The sequence below is a fragment of the Calonectris borealis genome, chromosome 21 (assembly GCF_964195595.1).
Source record: "Calonectris borealis chromosome 21, bCalBor7.hap1.2, whole genome shotgun sequence".
In the NCBI taxonomy this organism is placed as follows: Eukaryota; Metazoa; Chordata; class Aves; order Procellariiformes; family Procellariidae; genus Calonectris; species Calonectris borealis.
In genome coordinates this window covers 11,698,718-11,715,836 of record NC_134332.1, presented here as the reverse complement: position 1 = coordinate 11,715,836, position 17,119 = coordinate 11,698,718, and the positions used below count along the sequence as shown (strand labels likewise).

The 17,119-nt window shown below is 49.5% G+C and overlaps 1 protein-coding gene across 1 annotated transcript in view; it reads left to right on the top strand.

Annotated features, from left to right (window-relative positions):
- Positions 1-15,470, top strand: part of NR6A1 (nuclear receptor subfamily 6 group A member 1) — an 83,081-nt gene extending 67,611 nt beyond the window's left edge. The window contains exons 6-10 of the mRNA XM_075170862.1: positions 421-645; positions 1,351-1,605; positions 6,273-6,394; positions 8,618-8,770; positions 9,774-15,470. Of these exons, the coding sequence (XP_075026963.1) occupies positions 421-645; positions 1,351-1,605; positions 6,273-6,394; positions 8,618-8,770; positions 9,774-9,862 (844 nt within the window). The 3' untranslated portion in view covers positions 9,863-15,470. The remainder of the gene's footprint in view (positions 1-420; positions 646-1,350; positions 1,606-6,272; positions 6,395-8,617; positions 8,771-9,773) is intronic.
- The last annotated feature ends 1,649 nt before the right edge of the window (positions 15,471-17,119 follow it).

The following is a 17,119-nucleotide window of genomic DNA, read 5'->3' as shown; positions in this document are numbered from 1 at the left end:
TCTCAGACTCGCATTCCATTCGCTTTTAGCTGCATCTTAAGCTAGGAGATATTTGTGTTCACTGGCTGTGCAAATTCTTAATTTACAATCCTAAATTCTGGCCCTTTAAGGAAGCCGGAGTGGAAATGCCTCGTACAGTTGGGTTTCTGGTTTACTCCCCGAATGGCTGCTCAGCAGCAGTTCCCAGATCTCCATTAAGTGGAACTAGCGCTGAGCCAGGCTCAACATGAGGCAAGCGTAAGGCCTCTGGTCTGCAGACTCTCAGTTATTTCCAGTGTAGGGTTTAAATACAAAGGCATTTTCCATTCTGTTTTTTTCCTCCCTGTTTTTATTAACATTTCTGATGGAGCTGGATGCAATGTTTTAACGAATCGGCTGGAATTTTTGGGGTATATTAAAAAGCTTTTCCTTTTCCAGTAGGTCCGTGGAGCTGAATGGATTCGCTGCACTCAGGGATCAGTATATCGGGACGCCGGTGTCCACGCACTATCAGTACCTCCCGCACCTTTTTAGCTATTCTGCTCACTCGGCTCTGATGCCCCCCCAAACGCGCAGCCTGGACCCCCAGTCGCACACTCTTATCAATCAGTTAGTGTCAGCGGAGGACCTGGAGCCGCTCGGCACACCGATGCTCATTGAGGACGGGTGAGTGCGCGCGGCGCGGTGCAAGAGGCTGCCCAGAGCTGCGCGTTCCTGGCTGCGTTTGGGCCCGGCTCTCCCTGCCTGCACGCACGGCTGCAGCTTGTGCGGCAGAGGCTGCTGACGGCGGGGGGTGGCTGGGTGCGTGTGTTCACAGCACGGGGGGCACATCTCCTGGGAGAAGATGCAGCCGTAGTGCGAGCAGCAAACCAGAGCACGTCCCGTGGGTGGCCTCTGCCCTTGCCTGGGGCTGGAGCTGGCGTGCACGGACCTTGCCTGGGGTTTCAGGCTGAGCCTGCGCGGGAGCGAGTTCGATGGGTTTCAGCCCTGAGATTGCATTAACTGTGCAAAAGTGAATAAGCACAGTAGCTGGAAAAATACACATGGATGGAAAAGAGCTGGGTAGTCTCTCCTTTGGTGAGAGCTGCAGGGCTGCCTCTGAGGCCGAGCCACCCCCTGGCCGGGTGGGCTGGGTGCTGACTGGGTGGGTGACCCCAGCGGTCAGGGGGGCTCCCCTCGCAGCCCCTGGCCGGGCAGGCTGGGTGCTGGCCATCGCGGCTCCCGCTGCCAGGTGACGCTCTGGGCGCCGGCATGTTGGACACTTGAACATGAATTCTTGTGGCATTTGCCTTGCTTTTCAAGTGCCTCATCAGATGATGTCATTCAATGTTGTTAATTGTTTTTATGCGTTCATATTAACTGTGCCTGCAGGTATAAAGTGACTCAGGCAGAGCTGTTTGCGTTGCTGTGTCGTCTGGCGGATGAATTGCTTTTCAGGCAGATTGCTTGGATCAAGAAGCTGCCGTTCTTCTGCGAACTCTCCATCAAGGACTATACCTGCCTGCTCAGCTCCACGTGGCAGGAGCTGATCCTGCTCTCCTCGCTGACTGTTTACAGCAAGCAGATCTTTGGTGACCTTGCGGATGTCACCTCCAAGTACTCTCCCTCTGATGATGAGCTGCACAGGTGAGACGTCAGGCTGAGCCCGCGGGCAAGGGAGCGAGATCTAGGGATGGAGGAGCCGTTGGGAGGATGGCGGTCGGCCCTGTGACCAGCTAACCACCTCTTCTGGGACAGGTCACCTCACCTGCTCCTGTTTTCCTTTTCTGTTTTTTAGGGAATGGTTGTTCCAGGCTTAGAAAGTACACTATGGTTAGTCAGTGTTGAGTCACAACTTCCTTCTGCAGGGGAAGGTGCATAGTGCTGTATGGTGCTTTTTGAAGCTCCCGTAGCAATGCTGTCATCCTCCAGCACAGCCCTACAAACCACCTTTTTTATGGGGAGAGTAAAACTAACCAACACTTTGGGTAACCCTGAGATACAGAATGGAAGGTCTTACTTAAAAACCCTTTGGGCCAGTGGAAAGGTTGTTCACAAAGCTGGTTGTCTGTATTATCAAAGTGTTTGTTATTAATTGCTATTTCATTGTTTTGATTACATAAATTTAAAGATGTTGCAACTTAGCTCATTTTTTCCGTAGTACGTGCTATCTGATGCTCTGAGGAACCTGCCTTTCATTTATCATTTTGGTCAGGGTGTTGGGTTTTGGTTTGAGTGTTTTGTTTTGTAGTCTTGGTGCCAGACAGCTCCTCCTTTTGGTAGTAGACTCACAGTCTCACAATATCATGGCAGAATAGGTAGGATTTACGGAAACTGCTGCCCAGCCTCCCTTTTAACATGTGCCCCATTTGCACTCTGCCCTTGCTAGGCTTGGTGATTTTGCAGGAGCCACCAGGGGATCTAAGTGTCTGATGAGCAGAGATTTAAAATACTGCTGTGGTCCTCAGCCATCGCTGTATCTAACGGTTCTTTGAGGTTGCTTTGTGCGTCTGTTTTGAGAACCGGAGGGGCTGGCTGGCTGACGACCACGGCGGAGGAGTGGAGGAGCCGAGAGCTGGACCCAGGTGTCTCATTTCCTGGGGCAGGTTCCTCCGCGGCGCTGTTCTGCCCGGCCATTCATCGTGCATCTGGTGCTGCTCCTGCGAGGAACAATGAGGGTCATAGAAAACCACAATAACACTTGTTCCTGCATTCAGCTGTCCTTTTGTTCCTGCTGTCCTGGTCAGAGCCTCAAAAGAGAAGTGTTTGTTTCATTTTGGGTTTGTGATAAATACGAGCAAGAGGTAAGAAAACAAGACAAAGGAGGAATCCTCGCCCTTCAGAAACCAGCGATTCAGAGCTGGTCGCCTCGAAAGTCCTTCAGAGAAGATCTGTGCACATGGATGAAAATAGGTGTTCTTGGGAGCGGAATGTTTCTGTAGTCTCTTCTTCTGATTTAGCTTTTCGAGTATCATTAATTGTCATTAGCAACATGGGAAGATGCACACCAAAAAAGGCATTTAGTGGGAATTTGCACAGATGAGGGGTCTCAAGCTGCATGGCTCTCTCCCAGTTGTCGTTATGGTAGTTCAGCCATAGCTTGACTGTCTGCCGGCGGCAGTGGGATGGTTCGTGGGTATCAGCTTCCCTGTCCGATGCACTCCTGGAAAAGCTGGTCCTTTGGGATTTGCGAGGGACTCTTACGGAGAGGTGTCCGACTTGTGGGTTTCCTTGAAGGACCCCTGTTTCCTCTGGCGTTGATCAGTAATGATTGCAAACCAAAGTTCATTAGATCTCACAGCCAGCTGAAGAAATTTCACTGAACTGTGATGGTCTGGTGCTCTGGGGTTAATTTCTGTCCTTTTTTAGCAAAATGGTGGGAGAAATGCTAATGCTTGGGTAGATGACGAATGAAGGCATAGGATGAGCCCCCCAGCCCCTGCATTTTAATCACGTCTAAAACTGGCTAAATGGTCTGTTTGCCTGCTAGATCAAATGTTTTCTTTTATTGTGCTGTTTTTCTGGACATGAATATGAAATGAATAGATTCCTGACCTCCCCCAGCACTCCCTCCTCCCCAGCTGATCCTGATAACTCCCAGCCAGAAACCTGCCTGGTGTAAACTGTGAGGAAAAGTGTGTGGAGGAGTCAGTCCTCGAGAAGAAATAGGGCCGTGAAAAACAGAACAGCTTTGTTTGAAAGGGGGAGGAAAGTATGCACAGAAAAGTAAGACAGTTCAACTGCAGGAATGAGAGAAGAGCTCTCCTGGATTTATGAAGTGATGAGTGGCTGGTAAAAATGTGCATGCTCTAAAAACAATTAAACCCAACAGACGACTGAGTGGGCTTTGTGCTCATTAACTTCTTGAGCTTTGCAATCTTGCACCTGCAAGATTTTTAATGTCAACTTGAGAGCAAGAAAACTTGTACAACTTTAGATTAGCCGACAAGGCTTTCATCGCTTACAATATTACTTTCTTCAAGAAGTGACCTGGAGTTCAGATAGCTTGTTTTCACTTCTCTGAGGTCAAACTCCACCATGCATTTTACAAATAACTTTGAAGTAAACAAACACACATGCCAAAATAAGGTATTATTCAGTGAAAAAGGTTCTATTTTTGTTCTATTCAAAGATGGCTTTCTGGCTGTGCTCTTATTCTTTGTGCTGTACAATGCCAGAGTGCAGCTGAAGCTTCCCCAAACACTTCTGTCCCACTTCTGAGTGTTTTTCTTTGAAACCGGGGGTATTGCTGCGAGATGCTTTCCCGAGAGGCTGTTCTGGCCGTGGGCACACGTGGGATGGTCCCGGAGCGTGCCTGCGGGTACGGCAGCCCTCCAGCTCTGCTTCTGCCTGTTGCTTACACCACGGCTCCTTCATGGCGCACACGCGGGGTGTCGCTCCTGAAGAAGCAGCCTTGCAGCCCCTTATGCAGCAGGACCTCGTTCTGCACCCGCAAAATCTCTGTCAGGCAATTTCCCAGGAGCCTGTGGGGAGATTTACGTTCCCTGTGCATCAGCGTGCCCTCTCCCGCCCGTCTGTGTCACTGGCTTCCCTTGGCAAGCGAGAAGCGCACAGCTTGTTTTCAGAGAATGGTACAAATTCAGGAATGAGCGTGGCTGTACCTGGTGAGATACTCCAGGGCGGGTGTAGGTGGTGGATCCAGATCCCAGCGGAGGATCCCTCGCTAGCAGCAGTGCTTTTCTGGTTGGATCTTGATATGCAGTTATTAAGTGCAATGAATCCTGCACGTCCTACCTGAGGGGGAAAGTTTAGAAGGAAATGGCGTGCGTTCTTTAGGCTGCACGATTCAACCTTAGACCACGGCCTGCAGTTTCACTCCCTTTAACACTGCTTATTTGTGGTTTTATGCATATTTGTATTTGTGAGAAGAATCCCAGCCTTCCTGCAGTACGTCTCACCCCAGAAGCTCTCAGCTGAGGAAAATTAACAAACCATAACGAACAGGCAGTAAATACAGCTGTGTGGAAGTACGGGATCTCTGTGAGTCACTGCTGGGAATTTCTGGGAGGGGAGCTTCCTCACCTGTCTGTCAGATAAATGGCGTGGGCACCACTGTTGTACACGGGTTGGTGTAATTCCTCAGTGTTTAAAACAAGGCTATTTCCAACGGCACTCTACAGATATGAGAAATTGTAGGCACTTTTGCTGTTGGAAATGGCCTTTGTTCTGGGAGTTTCTGTGCAGCAGGGTCTGGGTCCCTGTTCCTGCAGTCCTGCTTGGCTGCTGGTCCGTGCGTGATACCCTGAAATGTGCTGTCCGGAGCCAAAGCCGGGGGTTGCCCTGCTTCTGTAGGCAACGGATAAAATTAATTTATCAGCTTTGCAGAATGAAGGGGTTTGTTTAAAAAAACCCAACAACTTGGATGTCAGGTGGGGTGTGTTTGTTGCAGAGAGCCAGCGTCCCTCTGCAAGGTGCTGTAAGGCAGCAGCAATCCCAGATCTCCCAGGGCGGGTGCAGGGTGCTGTGCAGCTGGCGGGGGCACCTCCAGGCCCCCACGGATGCGTCAGCAATTCTGCTGGTGGCCGGTGCAGGATACGTGGGGCTGCTGCGGGTGGTGGAAAGCAGAAACTGAAGAAAGGTGCGAGGCAGTGAGGGGTGAGAACATGTGAAACGCTGCCGGGGGCGGCTTGCCTTCTGAACAGGGGAGGGACTCCGAGGGTTGCTGGAGGTGCTTTTATCCTGCAAAAGTATCCATCAGGAGTAAGACTGTGTAACGTGGCTGTGAGCTGCTTTCTATCGTGGATAGATGCAGTGGAGGGGGAATACCTACCGGCCCTTGCGTCTGGCAGGACAACGGGTGTTTTGCAGGATATTTTCATGTCCTACAAGACAAGTATCCCTCCACATTTCTATCAAATCTTATTCCCCAAACTGCTTAGTTAAACCTCCCATTAGCTCAGCGAAGTGCGAAGGCACAATCCTCGTTGAAATCTGGGGAAATACAAATGTACAGAGGCAAAGCAGTGTGCCTACAGGCATGCAAGAAGTTTTTGCATATTCCTGGCTCCATCAAACCTTTTCCTCTGTCAGAGCAGACTGGCGATGAACTGAATCACCAAGAGATTTTTTTTTGCTAAAATATCTGCAACGGTCAAGTTTGTAATTGAGTCATTTTCCTTCTTACTTCTACTTTAATTTAATGGTGCCAGCAGACTTCAAGCAGTTTTGATGACAATTTTTTCTTTAATTCTCTTGCAAGATGTTAAAATCTCTGAAGTTATTTTAATAAGCTTCTTGCCGTTATTGTACAGACTGTGTCCTGCATACGTTGATGTGTGATCTCTATCCTCCAGATTCAGTGAAGAGGGGATGGAGGTGATGGAGCGGTTGATCTACCTCTTTCGCAAATTTAACCAGTTGAAGGTCAGCAATGAGGAGTACGCCTGTATGAAAGCCATTAACTTCCTAAATCAAGGTGAGTCGACGAAGAGAAGGTATCAGTCCCTCTGGAGAAATTCTCTGAAACAGTCTGAGCAGTCTTTGCTTCCCTGTTGAGAAATGGGAGGAAGGGGTCGGAGACCCAGAAAGAGACCCACCCTCAAGCTCTGAAACCTCTCTGTACGCCTTTGCCATCGTGCAGACCAAACACCACGCAGAGCGGGACCCACGTGTGGTGTGCCCACATGAAGAAATCCTGGAAGTGAATGAATTCATTTGCTTCGCCAATCTTTATTGCCTTTAAATATAGACACCAAGGACAGTAAGTGTGTCATTTTACATGTGCACCAATGTTACCGATACCAGAGTTAGAACAGAGCGGAGAGGCCAGTGAAACCTTCCTGGGTAAGGTTTGGGTGAGTGATGACTTACCAGCTGCTAACGAACTTTTCATCAGGCAAAGATGTGTCATCTAAAAGTATTATTGCTTTAGGTAACTGTTTAGGGAATTAACTAAATGGTACTTTAAAACCAGTTAATTTGCATGACTTCTTTTCTGAAGTAAGCGTTGACTATTTGCATAACAACCTTTCAAAGATTCCCGACAAGAAATTGTATTTGTTCATTTTTCTGCTTTAAAGGGTGAATTTGTAAAACCCATCCTCCCTTTTTTTAGAGCTTTTCTGACTCTTTAAAATATTTACCTTCAGGTCACCTAGTTGGCTTCCTGCTATTTAGATTCTGTACCTAATGCAAGCTCTTTAAAAGTGAAAAGTAACCGTGAATAAAGTATTTACATGCAGGCAATGAATTCTGCCTGGGAAGGGACTGAATCCTCCAGTTGATTAACCAGCCCATTAAAGCTGGCAGTCCAGTCTGTTGCAAGACCCTAGACATTTCAAAATCCATGCAGAGTAATTCTTCAACATGTGAGAAGATCCTGGTTGTTTCCTCACGACTGTAGTGGGCTGAAATAGTTTGGAATAGATCGGTTTTGTTCCTCAGTTGTGCTTGTCCCTGTCTCCACTCTTGTGGATCCCTTCCCTGGTCGTCTGTCGTGGCGTCGTGTCTGTGGGGCCTCGCGGGACGTTTCTTCACCTTGTAAATGAAGACAACCGTTGGGATGCAATGCTTAATGGATGGTGTTCAGCTGTAATTTTGGAAATGAATGTCTCAAAAGTCTTTTGTACTGTGAAAGATAGTTGCAGTCTGTAAAAATGTGCTGCAGGCTCTCTCCTCCCCCACTCATTTCCAGCAGGAGATAGTGCTGACGCTTCAGTCTGTGCCGGGCTGAGGTTCCGGTTTGCTTCCCTGGGCAGTTTCCTGACACTGGGTAATGCACTTCTCGAGCTGTCTCCATTGTTTTCCAAAACGTACTTTCATTAACTTCCTGTCTTCCTTTATTTTTAGTTGAAGTTTGCAATTTTTTATGTGAAATACCTGAGAATTATTTTTAAAAGTCAGCTTTTGGGCAGTAGATAAATGCCTTTTCCGTCAGATGGCCTTAAAATACTGAGCCTGCACCGAGGGTGCGCAGCTTCCTTGCTGCACCGCGCTGGAGCCTTCCCAGGCCCCCCAGCAGCGTGCCGATGCCGTTGATCACGCTGAACGCTGGCAGTGGGACTTCCTGCCAGTTTGATAGCTTGGAAACGTCCATTTTTCCTTTGTGTACGTTGCCTGACATTGGCAAAGCTAAATTTAAAAATAAGAAGTTGACAAGTTTATAAAGCTCATATGACATAATTCATAAGCAGATGGGGAGAAATATGATGATACCTTGAATTATAGAGTTGAGCGCTTTCCTCAGCCAAGATGATATAGCTAAAATCAACATGTTTCTGTCTGAGGAAGTATTACGCTGAATCCGCTGTGAGGACTAAACCTTGACATACAGCTGCTTTACACCAGGCAGGCGGGGATTTAAGGTTGCTGGAGCTGTTATCTCCAAGAGCGTTCGTTGAGCTCTGTAGATGAGCAGCTTAGGACATTAGCTGTTCCCATCCCGGTCTTTCACGGAAGGAAATCCTGTGCCCAGACACACGTGTAAAGACACATCCGCGATGCAGGCACGCCAGGAGGGGAGAGGGGAATTTTAGTATTTGTCTAACGGGGCACTCGAAGCCCGTCCCTGAAGCACGGACCCAGCTTAGGGTTTTAGCAATCTGTGTCTTTCCTGAAGACATGGCAATAAGTGCGAGGCTGCTGCTCTTCTAGGACGTTTTCGTCATGTTTTCATTACTCTAATCATATTTACTTTCAGACATCAGGGGTCTGACTAACGCGTCCCAACTGGAGCAGCTGAATAAGCGGTATTGGTATGTTTGCCAGGACTTCACGGAGTACAAATACCCACACCAGCCAAACCGTTTTCCGGATTTAATGATGTGTTTGCCAGAGATACGATACATTGCAGGTAACTTTCTGAGCTCTTCTCCCACTGGGATCATGTGCAAGTTATGAAATACGCTTTTAAAAGAAAATTAATTTGTAACAGCTAAATTCTTGTCGACTTTGGTGGAGGATGTTTGTGGGGGACGTTTTCCTATCGAAGCTTCTCCCCCACCGTTAAGCTGATCTCCCGTCACCCCTAGCTCACCCAGCCAGACTGGCTCTGTGCAAGTTGTCCCTGTGACGCTGGCGGACGCGGCGTTATGTCCCGCTGCCGAGTCCCCTGCTCCCAAGAAGACGTGCCTTGCTCTGACCTGCTGCCCTTTAAGTACTTCGGTCAGGTTCTTGGTTTATTTTCTTCCTTTCAATCCCATCTCAGAGGCGTTTTGTCTCAAAGGGGTGTAATCCTGGTTTGAGTAGTTATCTCATAAGAAACAGAGAGCTCTGAAATGCCGCTTAATTAAGGAGCGGATGATAAGCAGAGCGGCGGGCAGACCTGCAGCGTAACCGCCAGGTTTCAGCTGGTCTGGACTTCTGAAATCCGCAGGTGAACTTTCAAATGCACTTATGTCACTAATTAGATCTGGTGTTATTACAACATTGTTTGTTCCTGAATGTTAGGGCCAAGGGAGATACTTGCCTCCCCATGTCAAGGCTCCCTATGCTTCATCCTACTCCGCTGTAACGAACTAGATAATAATCACAGAGTAGCTCTCGTAATTTACTCATTGAGATCAACAAGGGAGTTTGAGGAGAGACAGGATTTAGTCTTTCCCAGTTTCTATAAATACTGCTCCATTGTGGAGAAATCATTTTGATCTGACTTTGCCCATTTATTTAGCTTTCGATTCAGTAAATAATAAATCCTGTTGTGTCCAAGTGAATATCAAATGTCTAATGTAGCAGTGGGATGATTAACTGTTTCTCTGAGAGGTTCAAGGTAAAACCATCTCCAGCGTTGCTGGCTTAGGTGTCTCTGAAATCTGATTCAGGAGTGCCTGCTAATTCTGTTTTTTTTTTCTTACCAGGAAAAATGGTGAATGTCCCCCTGGAGCAGCTGCCTCTCCTTTTTAAGGCCGTTCTACATTCCTGCAAGACGAGCGTGAGCAAAGAGTGAGCCCAGCTCGCCCCGGCCGGTGCCTTACGCTGTGCCTCAGGCAGGGAGCTGGCTCGCCTCGGGAGAGGGGCAAACGCGATCCAGGCAGGAGACGGGGCGGTGGGCGTCCCTGCCATTGTAGCAAGAATCTTTTTTGTTTGTTTTTGTTTTTTTACTCTTTTTCCTATATATTTATTTCACGACAGAGTTGAATGTATGATCTTCAACACGATGCACATGGTTCTGTATGAATGCAGCAGATGCATTCTCCAGCGGTTTACAGAATGTGAAGATGTTTAATGTTACAGTGTTTGTTAGGGTTAGTTCTTTTGTATTTTGGGGGCTGGGGACCGAGATGACTAAGACTACCTCAAGGAGAAGATGCTGTTCGCGCACTGCTCTTTCCATGATTTGTATCCAAAAGCGTTTGTCGTAGAGAGCAAACGGCCTCACCGCATTGACAGAGCTGTTAGCATCCCAAATGGACGATTTTGGAGAAGTGGGTGTTAGAGAAGTGCCAAGCTTTTTTTCTTTAAATATAATAATAATTTTTAAAAGGCAGGGAGTGGAGAAGAAGGAAGAGTCTGTCTAGCCAGCTGGTTTCTTTCCCCTTGGCAGTGTTCAGAGGCAGGGGGTAGCTCCTGCGGTTTCCTTGAATCCTGCCCCAGCGGGATCGTAGCGCTCCCGAGCTGCGCGGGGCTCGCCGCCCCGTCCCCTCCGGGGAGCTGCAGGAGGGGGCTCTGCCCCCAGCCCAGCCTGGCCAGCTGGCCTCGCACTGTGCTGCACACCTTTCCATTCGACTGAACTTGGGCTGCTGCAGTTCGTAGCAGGCTCCTGGCGTTACACAAAAGTACTCTTGTTGCTAGAGAACTGCAAGTACTTTCTCATCACTTCCTTAACATCCATTTTAGGTTCACAAAAGCAGGAAAAACCTACTTAGAGAAGGGGCAGGATTGCCCCTTTCAGTGTATTCCTCCAGGGTGGTATCTGACTCCTGCGGAGGCTTCTGCATCGCAGCAATCCCAAGCAGCCCGTTTCTGGGAACAGTTAACGTACCCTGTGGTTAAACGTGACCTGTGTAACGGGTGAGGGACTCCAGTGTCCTCTGGCATGGCTTTCTCTGCTGGACTCGGGGAATGCATGATCCATAGTCATATCCTGCCAGGACTGTTCTGCTGCTTGTGGAATCCCTTCTTACCAGGAAAAATGGTATTAATGCAGTACTTCGTAAACTGTTCTGTCCTAGGTGTTGCAAGGCTTGGATTTTCCATCTCGCAATCTCCACACCACTCCACTGCATGGAGAACTGGTTTAATGACAACTGGTTAGCTGTTTGAGAAATTGCTAAGTGCTGGTGTTTATCTAAACTTGGGTATTCTCCTGAGTAACCTCATGTCTTCCTGCTCGTGGTGGTGGTGGGGAGGTTGGATGAGATGCTCTTGTTCTCCTCTCCTTCATTAAGAATTAACGTTCGAAGACTCAGTCACTCTCCTAGGCAGCTGTGTTGCCCTGGCTGGATTTCCTTCCCTGTGTCCTTAGATGCGAATCTGATGTTGATATAGCAAGAGGGTTCATCAACAAATGTTTGAAAAAATAGTCTGGGAAACGACTTCTGTTCCTTCAGGGTAGGAGGGACCGGTTGCTACCTTTTTGTCTTGTCCTGACGACAGCTGTGTGGGACAGAGTGAGTACTGCTCAGAGGTACCAAAGCTGCTGAGAGATGAATGCGATGGTGAACAGGAGGATAATCTCATTCACCAAAGTCGTCTTTCCTTCCCCTTCACCTAGCGGGTGCTCCCTCGGTTGCAGCCCGAGGGACGCTGTGGCCCACTGGGTTCGTCAGCAATGCCGTGTCCCGGGTGCTGACCGCTGCGGTCCGACCTCTCCTCGGAGACCCGCGGCGGCATCGCCTGCTTTGCAATCCCGCTTGGGCATCTTCCAGCTTGACGGTTTCCCTTTTCTAAAAGTCCACTAGCTGCTCATTTTTCATTATTTAAATAGGACGTTACGGGTAACAGCTGCTGGGCCCAGCAGCAGCTCGGCTTGATAGAGCTTCACAATCCAAAGGTGGTTCCGTAAATCTCATTTACTTTCTGACTGTAAAATGAGACAAGCGCGTATTTCTCAGGAAAGCCTTCTGCATACAGCCTATACCTCAAGTGTAAATGGGAAGATTTTAGTATATCTGTTTGTAAGTTAGAAAGTGTTTCTCAGCTTTTAAGTTTAATTTCCAAATAGCTTGATATGATCTTTTTATTACGGGTTATCTTCTGGCTTGCTGTTTTATACACTCAAGGAATTGTTAAAATTGCATAGGAGTAATTTTATTCTACAGTTACTGAATTATTATAATCTGTTGATGAATAAGAGTTTGTTTTAATTAGTGTACATAAAAGTGGTCATCTTATTGATAAATACCCAACAAAAATAATGTATTAGGTATTCTGTGTTTATCCAAAATAGACTCCCAAGACTAATGCTGTACCAACAACAACAAAAAACCTAAATTCATTTATGATGATGAATGGACAAGAATGTTCCACTTTCTATTGTATAAAGCAAATGTTACAAAGGTTGATTGGCGGCAGGATCCATTAACAAATAACCCATTTGTTGTAGGGAGTAGAAAAGCCTTACTAAACTGACAGGTAGGGAAGACACTAATACACCGAACCAGAATCTAGCTCACTGGACAGTCATTCGTAATATCTTCTGCACCAAGTCCTCTAATGACTTGTATTTTTTAAACAGGGTAAAGTGAATGTGTTGCATTGCAAACTCAGGTATTATGAGAAGGTAGGAACGTAGCTAGAGATGTAGAGACGTTAGGTCAGTCACTAGATGTATTTGTGAATTTGGTTTGAAGGACACCCTGGAAAGGTTGGAATTTTTGTTCCATTCTTCACGTAACATTCGGTTTACAGGGACTCATATTTTATTTGTGCTTAATGCTAGTAGGGGGAAGTTCATTATCTTTGGTATCTATCTGCTCTTGCTTATCTGACCTTCTGTCATAGAGAAATCAATCAACAATAATAGTCTTTGGTAGAATTTTCTGCCGTGACAAGTCAATTTTTATCCCCAATTTGAAAGATAAATTGGCTGACTGACCCCCTCCTCTCCTTCATAGCATTTGTGCAGATGGAAAGCTGAAGAGTTACTTTTAATCCGAACAGAGGTTTGGGACATAAATTTGAAGTGCTCAGGCTCACGTGTTCAGAGGGACTCTGCCGAGGTACCCTAGTTGCTGTTTTACAGCTTGAAGCTCGTCGCCCAGTACCGAGAACTGAGCAGAAATTGCTGCTGCCAGCTGAGGGGCTGAGTCCCAGCCCGAGTGGCCAGCCCCCAGCGCCTGACCAAAGCTTTTTGAAAGCAACTGGGTTTTCCTCCACGGCCTGCCTTTGGGTCAGGCTTCTGTCCCGCGAGCTGAGCCTTGACCCCGCCGTGCGTGTCAGGAGCGAGTCCTTGTCCTCGGCATGCCCGGCCCCTCGGGAGGGCTGGGGGTGGGGGGACGACCAGGATGCTCAGAGATGCCAGGTACCAACCTAAACTGACGGGCTCTGGGCACGGCAAAATTGATGCAGCAGGAGCTAGCTCTCCAGCCATTTTGCATATGCTTTAGCTGCGTTCTAATTGTTATCGGTGCCGGGGCGTTCGTCTTTCTCTTCTCACGCCTGCCAGCCCGCAGTGCTGCGCAGAGGCACTGCTTGCCTGGGTTGTCGGGGCGCAGCTCTGGATTCTTCTGTAATTCTTCAATCCTGAGCTTTTGCCGTCTCCCGTCACGCACGCTCCAAAGGGGAACACGGCGTTTTCAGGGTGGTCAGTGCAAAGCGGTCAGGCGGATTGCCAGCTGCAGGGCAACCTGTGCCGGCGGGCTGCTGCCCCAGTAACACCCGTTTTCCTGGTGCTGTGGTGTTGCTTCGAGCGAGCCTGTGAGAGCGAGCAGTGCCGGCCCAGCAGGCAGGGCTCCGGGGTGCTCTGGCGTTTCAGCAGGGCTGTCTGGCTCACCGGGGGAGGCCTGGGTGCCCCTGCCCCTGCCCCACAGTTGCCCATGCAAAGGCTCGAGCTCACTCGAGTGCCGCCTGCTGCCCGTCCCTCCCTCTGCCGCGCTCGGCAGGATCCGCCTGCCCTTCGCTCTTCAGGCTTCTGCACAGAACCGCAGCCACCTCAGGTTCAGGATTTTAAGTCTTGTCCTTCAAACCAACCTTTTTTAAAAAAATAAAACTTGAATTTCTTTTATCTTTACTACATTTTTAAAAACAACAAAAAAAAGATTCTCCTGTGAATGTGCTATTTACCGTTCATTCTTTCTTCTTTCTTGGTTTTGATTTGAAGCTATGAAGCTTGGTGTCTGTGAAAATGTTGTTATTTCTGTATTTCTCAGGATAATAAGCGGCAATCATCCCTGCCACATAAAGGGCAGGAGAAAGGGGGAAACTTGGGGAACTAGTTTAAGTATGAAGCTAATTTTTACGTTGTAGATGATGTGTAAATCGAGGGTAATACAGAGGATGTCAGTATCAAGCTGTGGTGTTTCTCTGGGTTCACGGTGTGTTGTTTGCAATACACAGAAGCTCAGGGATAAGTATTTAAAATGTGACCCAGAGAAACCCTAGTTTTGATGTTGCAACAGTTGCTTCTTTCATGACTTGTTTGGAGGACCTATTGAAAGCTGAATAAAGCCCCCATATGGAGATTTGGGGGGAAAAACTTTTGGTTTGGCTTGTGGGAAGTTTGCCTACTGCAGGCTTAGATGCGGTCTAATGGGAGAAGCATCCCGAAGATGCACGTTGCCGTTCGGGCTCTTGCAAGGCGGTGGCGAGGGGAGCTGCGGCTCGCTTTGCCCTCGCACGAGCTGGCAGCTGGGGGGCTGCTCTGCCCGCGGGGCTCGCGGGGAGCGCGGGGCCGAGCCCGGGGGGTGGCACGGGCAGCCGAGGGGCTTCGGGAGAGGCAGGAGGGTCTGGTCAGGGCTGCGCCAGCCCCGGAGCTGCCCTGCCTCCTCTCTGGCTGTGGCACCCAGCCCTCCTTCTCACTGTGCTGTCGGACGGGGAAATGGTGAAGTGTAAAATACCATCGGTTTTGGTAACTTCATGCTTTCTCTGAAGGCACATCAGCTCCTAGGGCTTGGAGAAGTTTGTCTGTATTTCCACATTCAGAATGGTTTGCAAATACTTCATCCTTCTGTCTTCGTGTTAAATGTGTTTGAGTGCCCGTGGAAAAGGGGAAAATGGGAATTTCTCAACGTGGCAGAGGCCCTGGCAGCCAGTCCCAGTGTTCAGTACTCAGTTTGTTGGTTATGAATTAGAACATTTTAATTTCCAGTCAGTACAACTTTCTCATCATGGGTCGGTAAGGCTGTAGATTCATTCAGACTGCTTGAGAAAGGTACTGACGTGTAAACGTAGTTCAGTTACAGCTGCTAGGAGTATCCAGAAGGCCCCGTCCAGCCCCATGCAGCTGCGGGCAGTGCCAGCACTGAGCAAGAGTCAGCAACAGTTTGCAGGGCTGAAACCCACCTTCCCGGCAGTCCAACTGGCCAGGATCTGCAAATCTGAGTTTAAACCAGCTGTGCAAAAAGCTGGGGAGGCCAATCCAGGCAATATCTTCCTCTTGAAAAAAAAATTAAAAAGAGCTCTTGGGCAGCTGACCTCTAACAAGTCTATGAAAGAAGCAACGTGGTTCAGTGGAAGAAATGCCCCCGAGGGCAAAAAGAAACAGAAATTGAAACCAGATGACGATCAACCTTAACAAAGCCTTTTGTGATTCATTGTTTTCTTTCAATTTATAAAATGTCTTGTAATAGTTGATAACATTATTGACTCAATTTCCATAACAAAACTACCTCGTGTGACATCCTGTTTATCATCTCGAAGGGATTGTGTGAAAAACAAAATACTGCCAGTGTTGTTGCCAGCGAAGAACAGGGGGTGCGATGGCTGGAGATTTTTCCCTTCCCGCGGGTTGTGGCTTGGTTCCTGTTACTGCCGCAGCATTTCAACCTGTGGGTGATGGTTTTGACTTTGCATCCCACCTGGACCCCCGGGAAGGCGTTGGGGGTGCACGCCATGCTCTCACCCAGCGCTGATGCGCCGTGGCAGTGCACCGCCGCAGCCACTGCTGCACCAGGCTGCTGTTCACAGCGTGGGCAGTGTCCTGCGGCTGCGGCCGTGTGTCCCTGCACGGTGAGAGGTCTGCGATCCACTGGGGAGGGCTGAGCTCCGGCATCCCTCGCGGTGGAGCGCAGCCGTGGGGTGGGACGTGGCTCTTGCCGGTTTGGTTCTTGTTGGTGCCCAGCAAGCCACGGGCCCAGTTCCAGCTCTGTCCTGGTGCAGATGCGATGCAGAGGCTGCGTTTGTGGCCTGGGAGCTCGCAGAGCCCTCACGTGTATGTCCTGGGTGGAAGCGTGCTGGGCAGCTCAAGGAGGGAGCGGGTCCGGTTTGCTGCCGTGTGCTTGTGTCAGCTCATCGCTGGTTTGCGGGACGTTTCCCAGATGGGTTGGTCCCCGTCTTCGGGTCCTTCCGCTGGTGTTCCAGGTGATGGTTTCTCCAAGTAGAACGCTTCATTTTTCCCACGATCCCTTGTGTAAATCAGGGAAGCAGGATGTTGCCTGGCATGACACACGGTGAACGTTGGCACGCTCGGAGCCGGGGCTGGGGCAGGAGAGCGTGTCTGGCCGCTGCCGCCCTCGCCCCGCAGCGCCCGAGGAGGAGCGGGCACACGCTGCGCCTCTCGGGAGCTGCCTTTCCGTCACTACGCTACGACCAAATGAATGTTTCTGCCGGCACGTCTCGGGCGTGCTGTGGCACAGCCGGTCCCCTCGCGCGGCGGGACCGGCGCGGGTCCGCGTCAGCCCGACCTGCCCCTGCTCCGCTGCTCTGCTCTGTGACTTGACTACCTGTGGAAATGTGACCAATAAGTGTTGAACGCATGTTTAGCAAGTGTTAGCTGTATGAACTAATAAATGTGAATTGTTCTGCACCGGTGGCGTCTGCTGTTCGCTTGCACCTTCCCCCTTCAGCAGCGGCTCTCCCTCCGTCGTCAGGGTGATGGAGCCCAGCAGGGGTCCGGGTGGCAGCCGCGGCGCTGCCCTGCCTGCCGCCGTGCTGCGGTGGAGCAGCCGGGGCTGGAATCGTTTGTGGGTCTGGGGAAGGCCTTGGTGCCCCTGGTGTGGCTGGGGGCTCGGGCGGGTGCACGAGCCTTGCCCTGGGCAGCCAGCAGCGCGGACCGGCAGCGGCCTCTGCTGAGGGCAGGGTCGGCTGGGGGCCTGCGTGGCAGGAG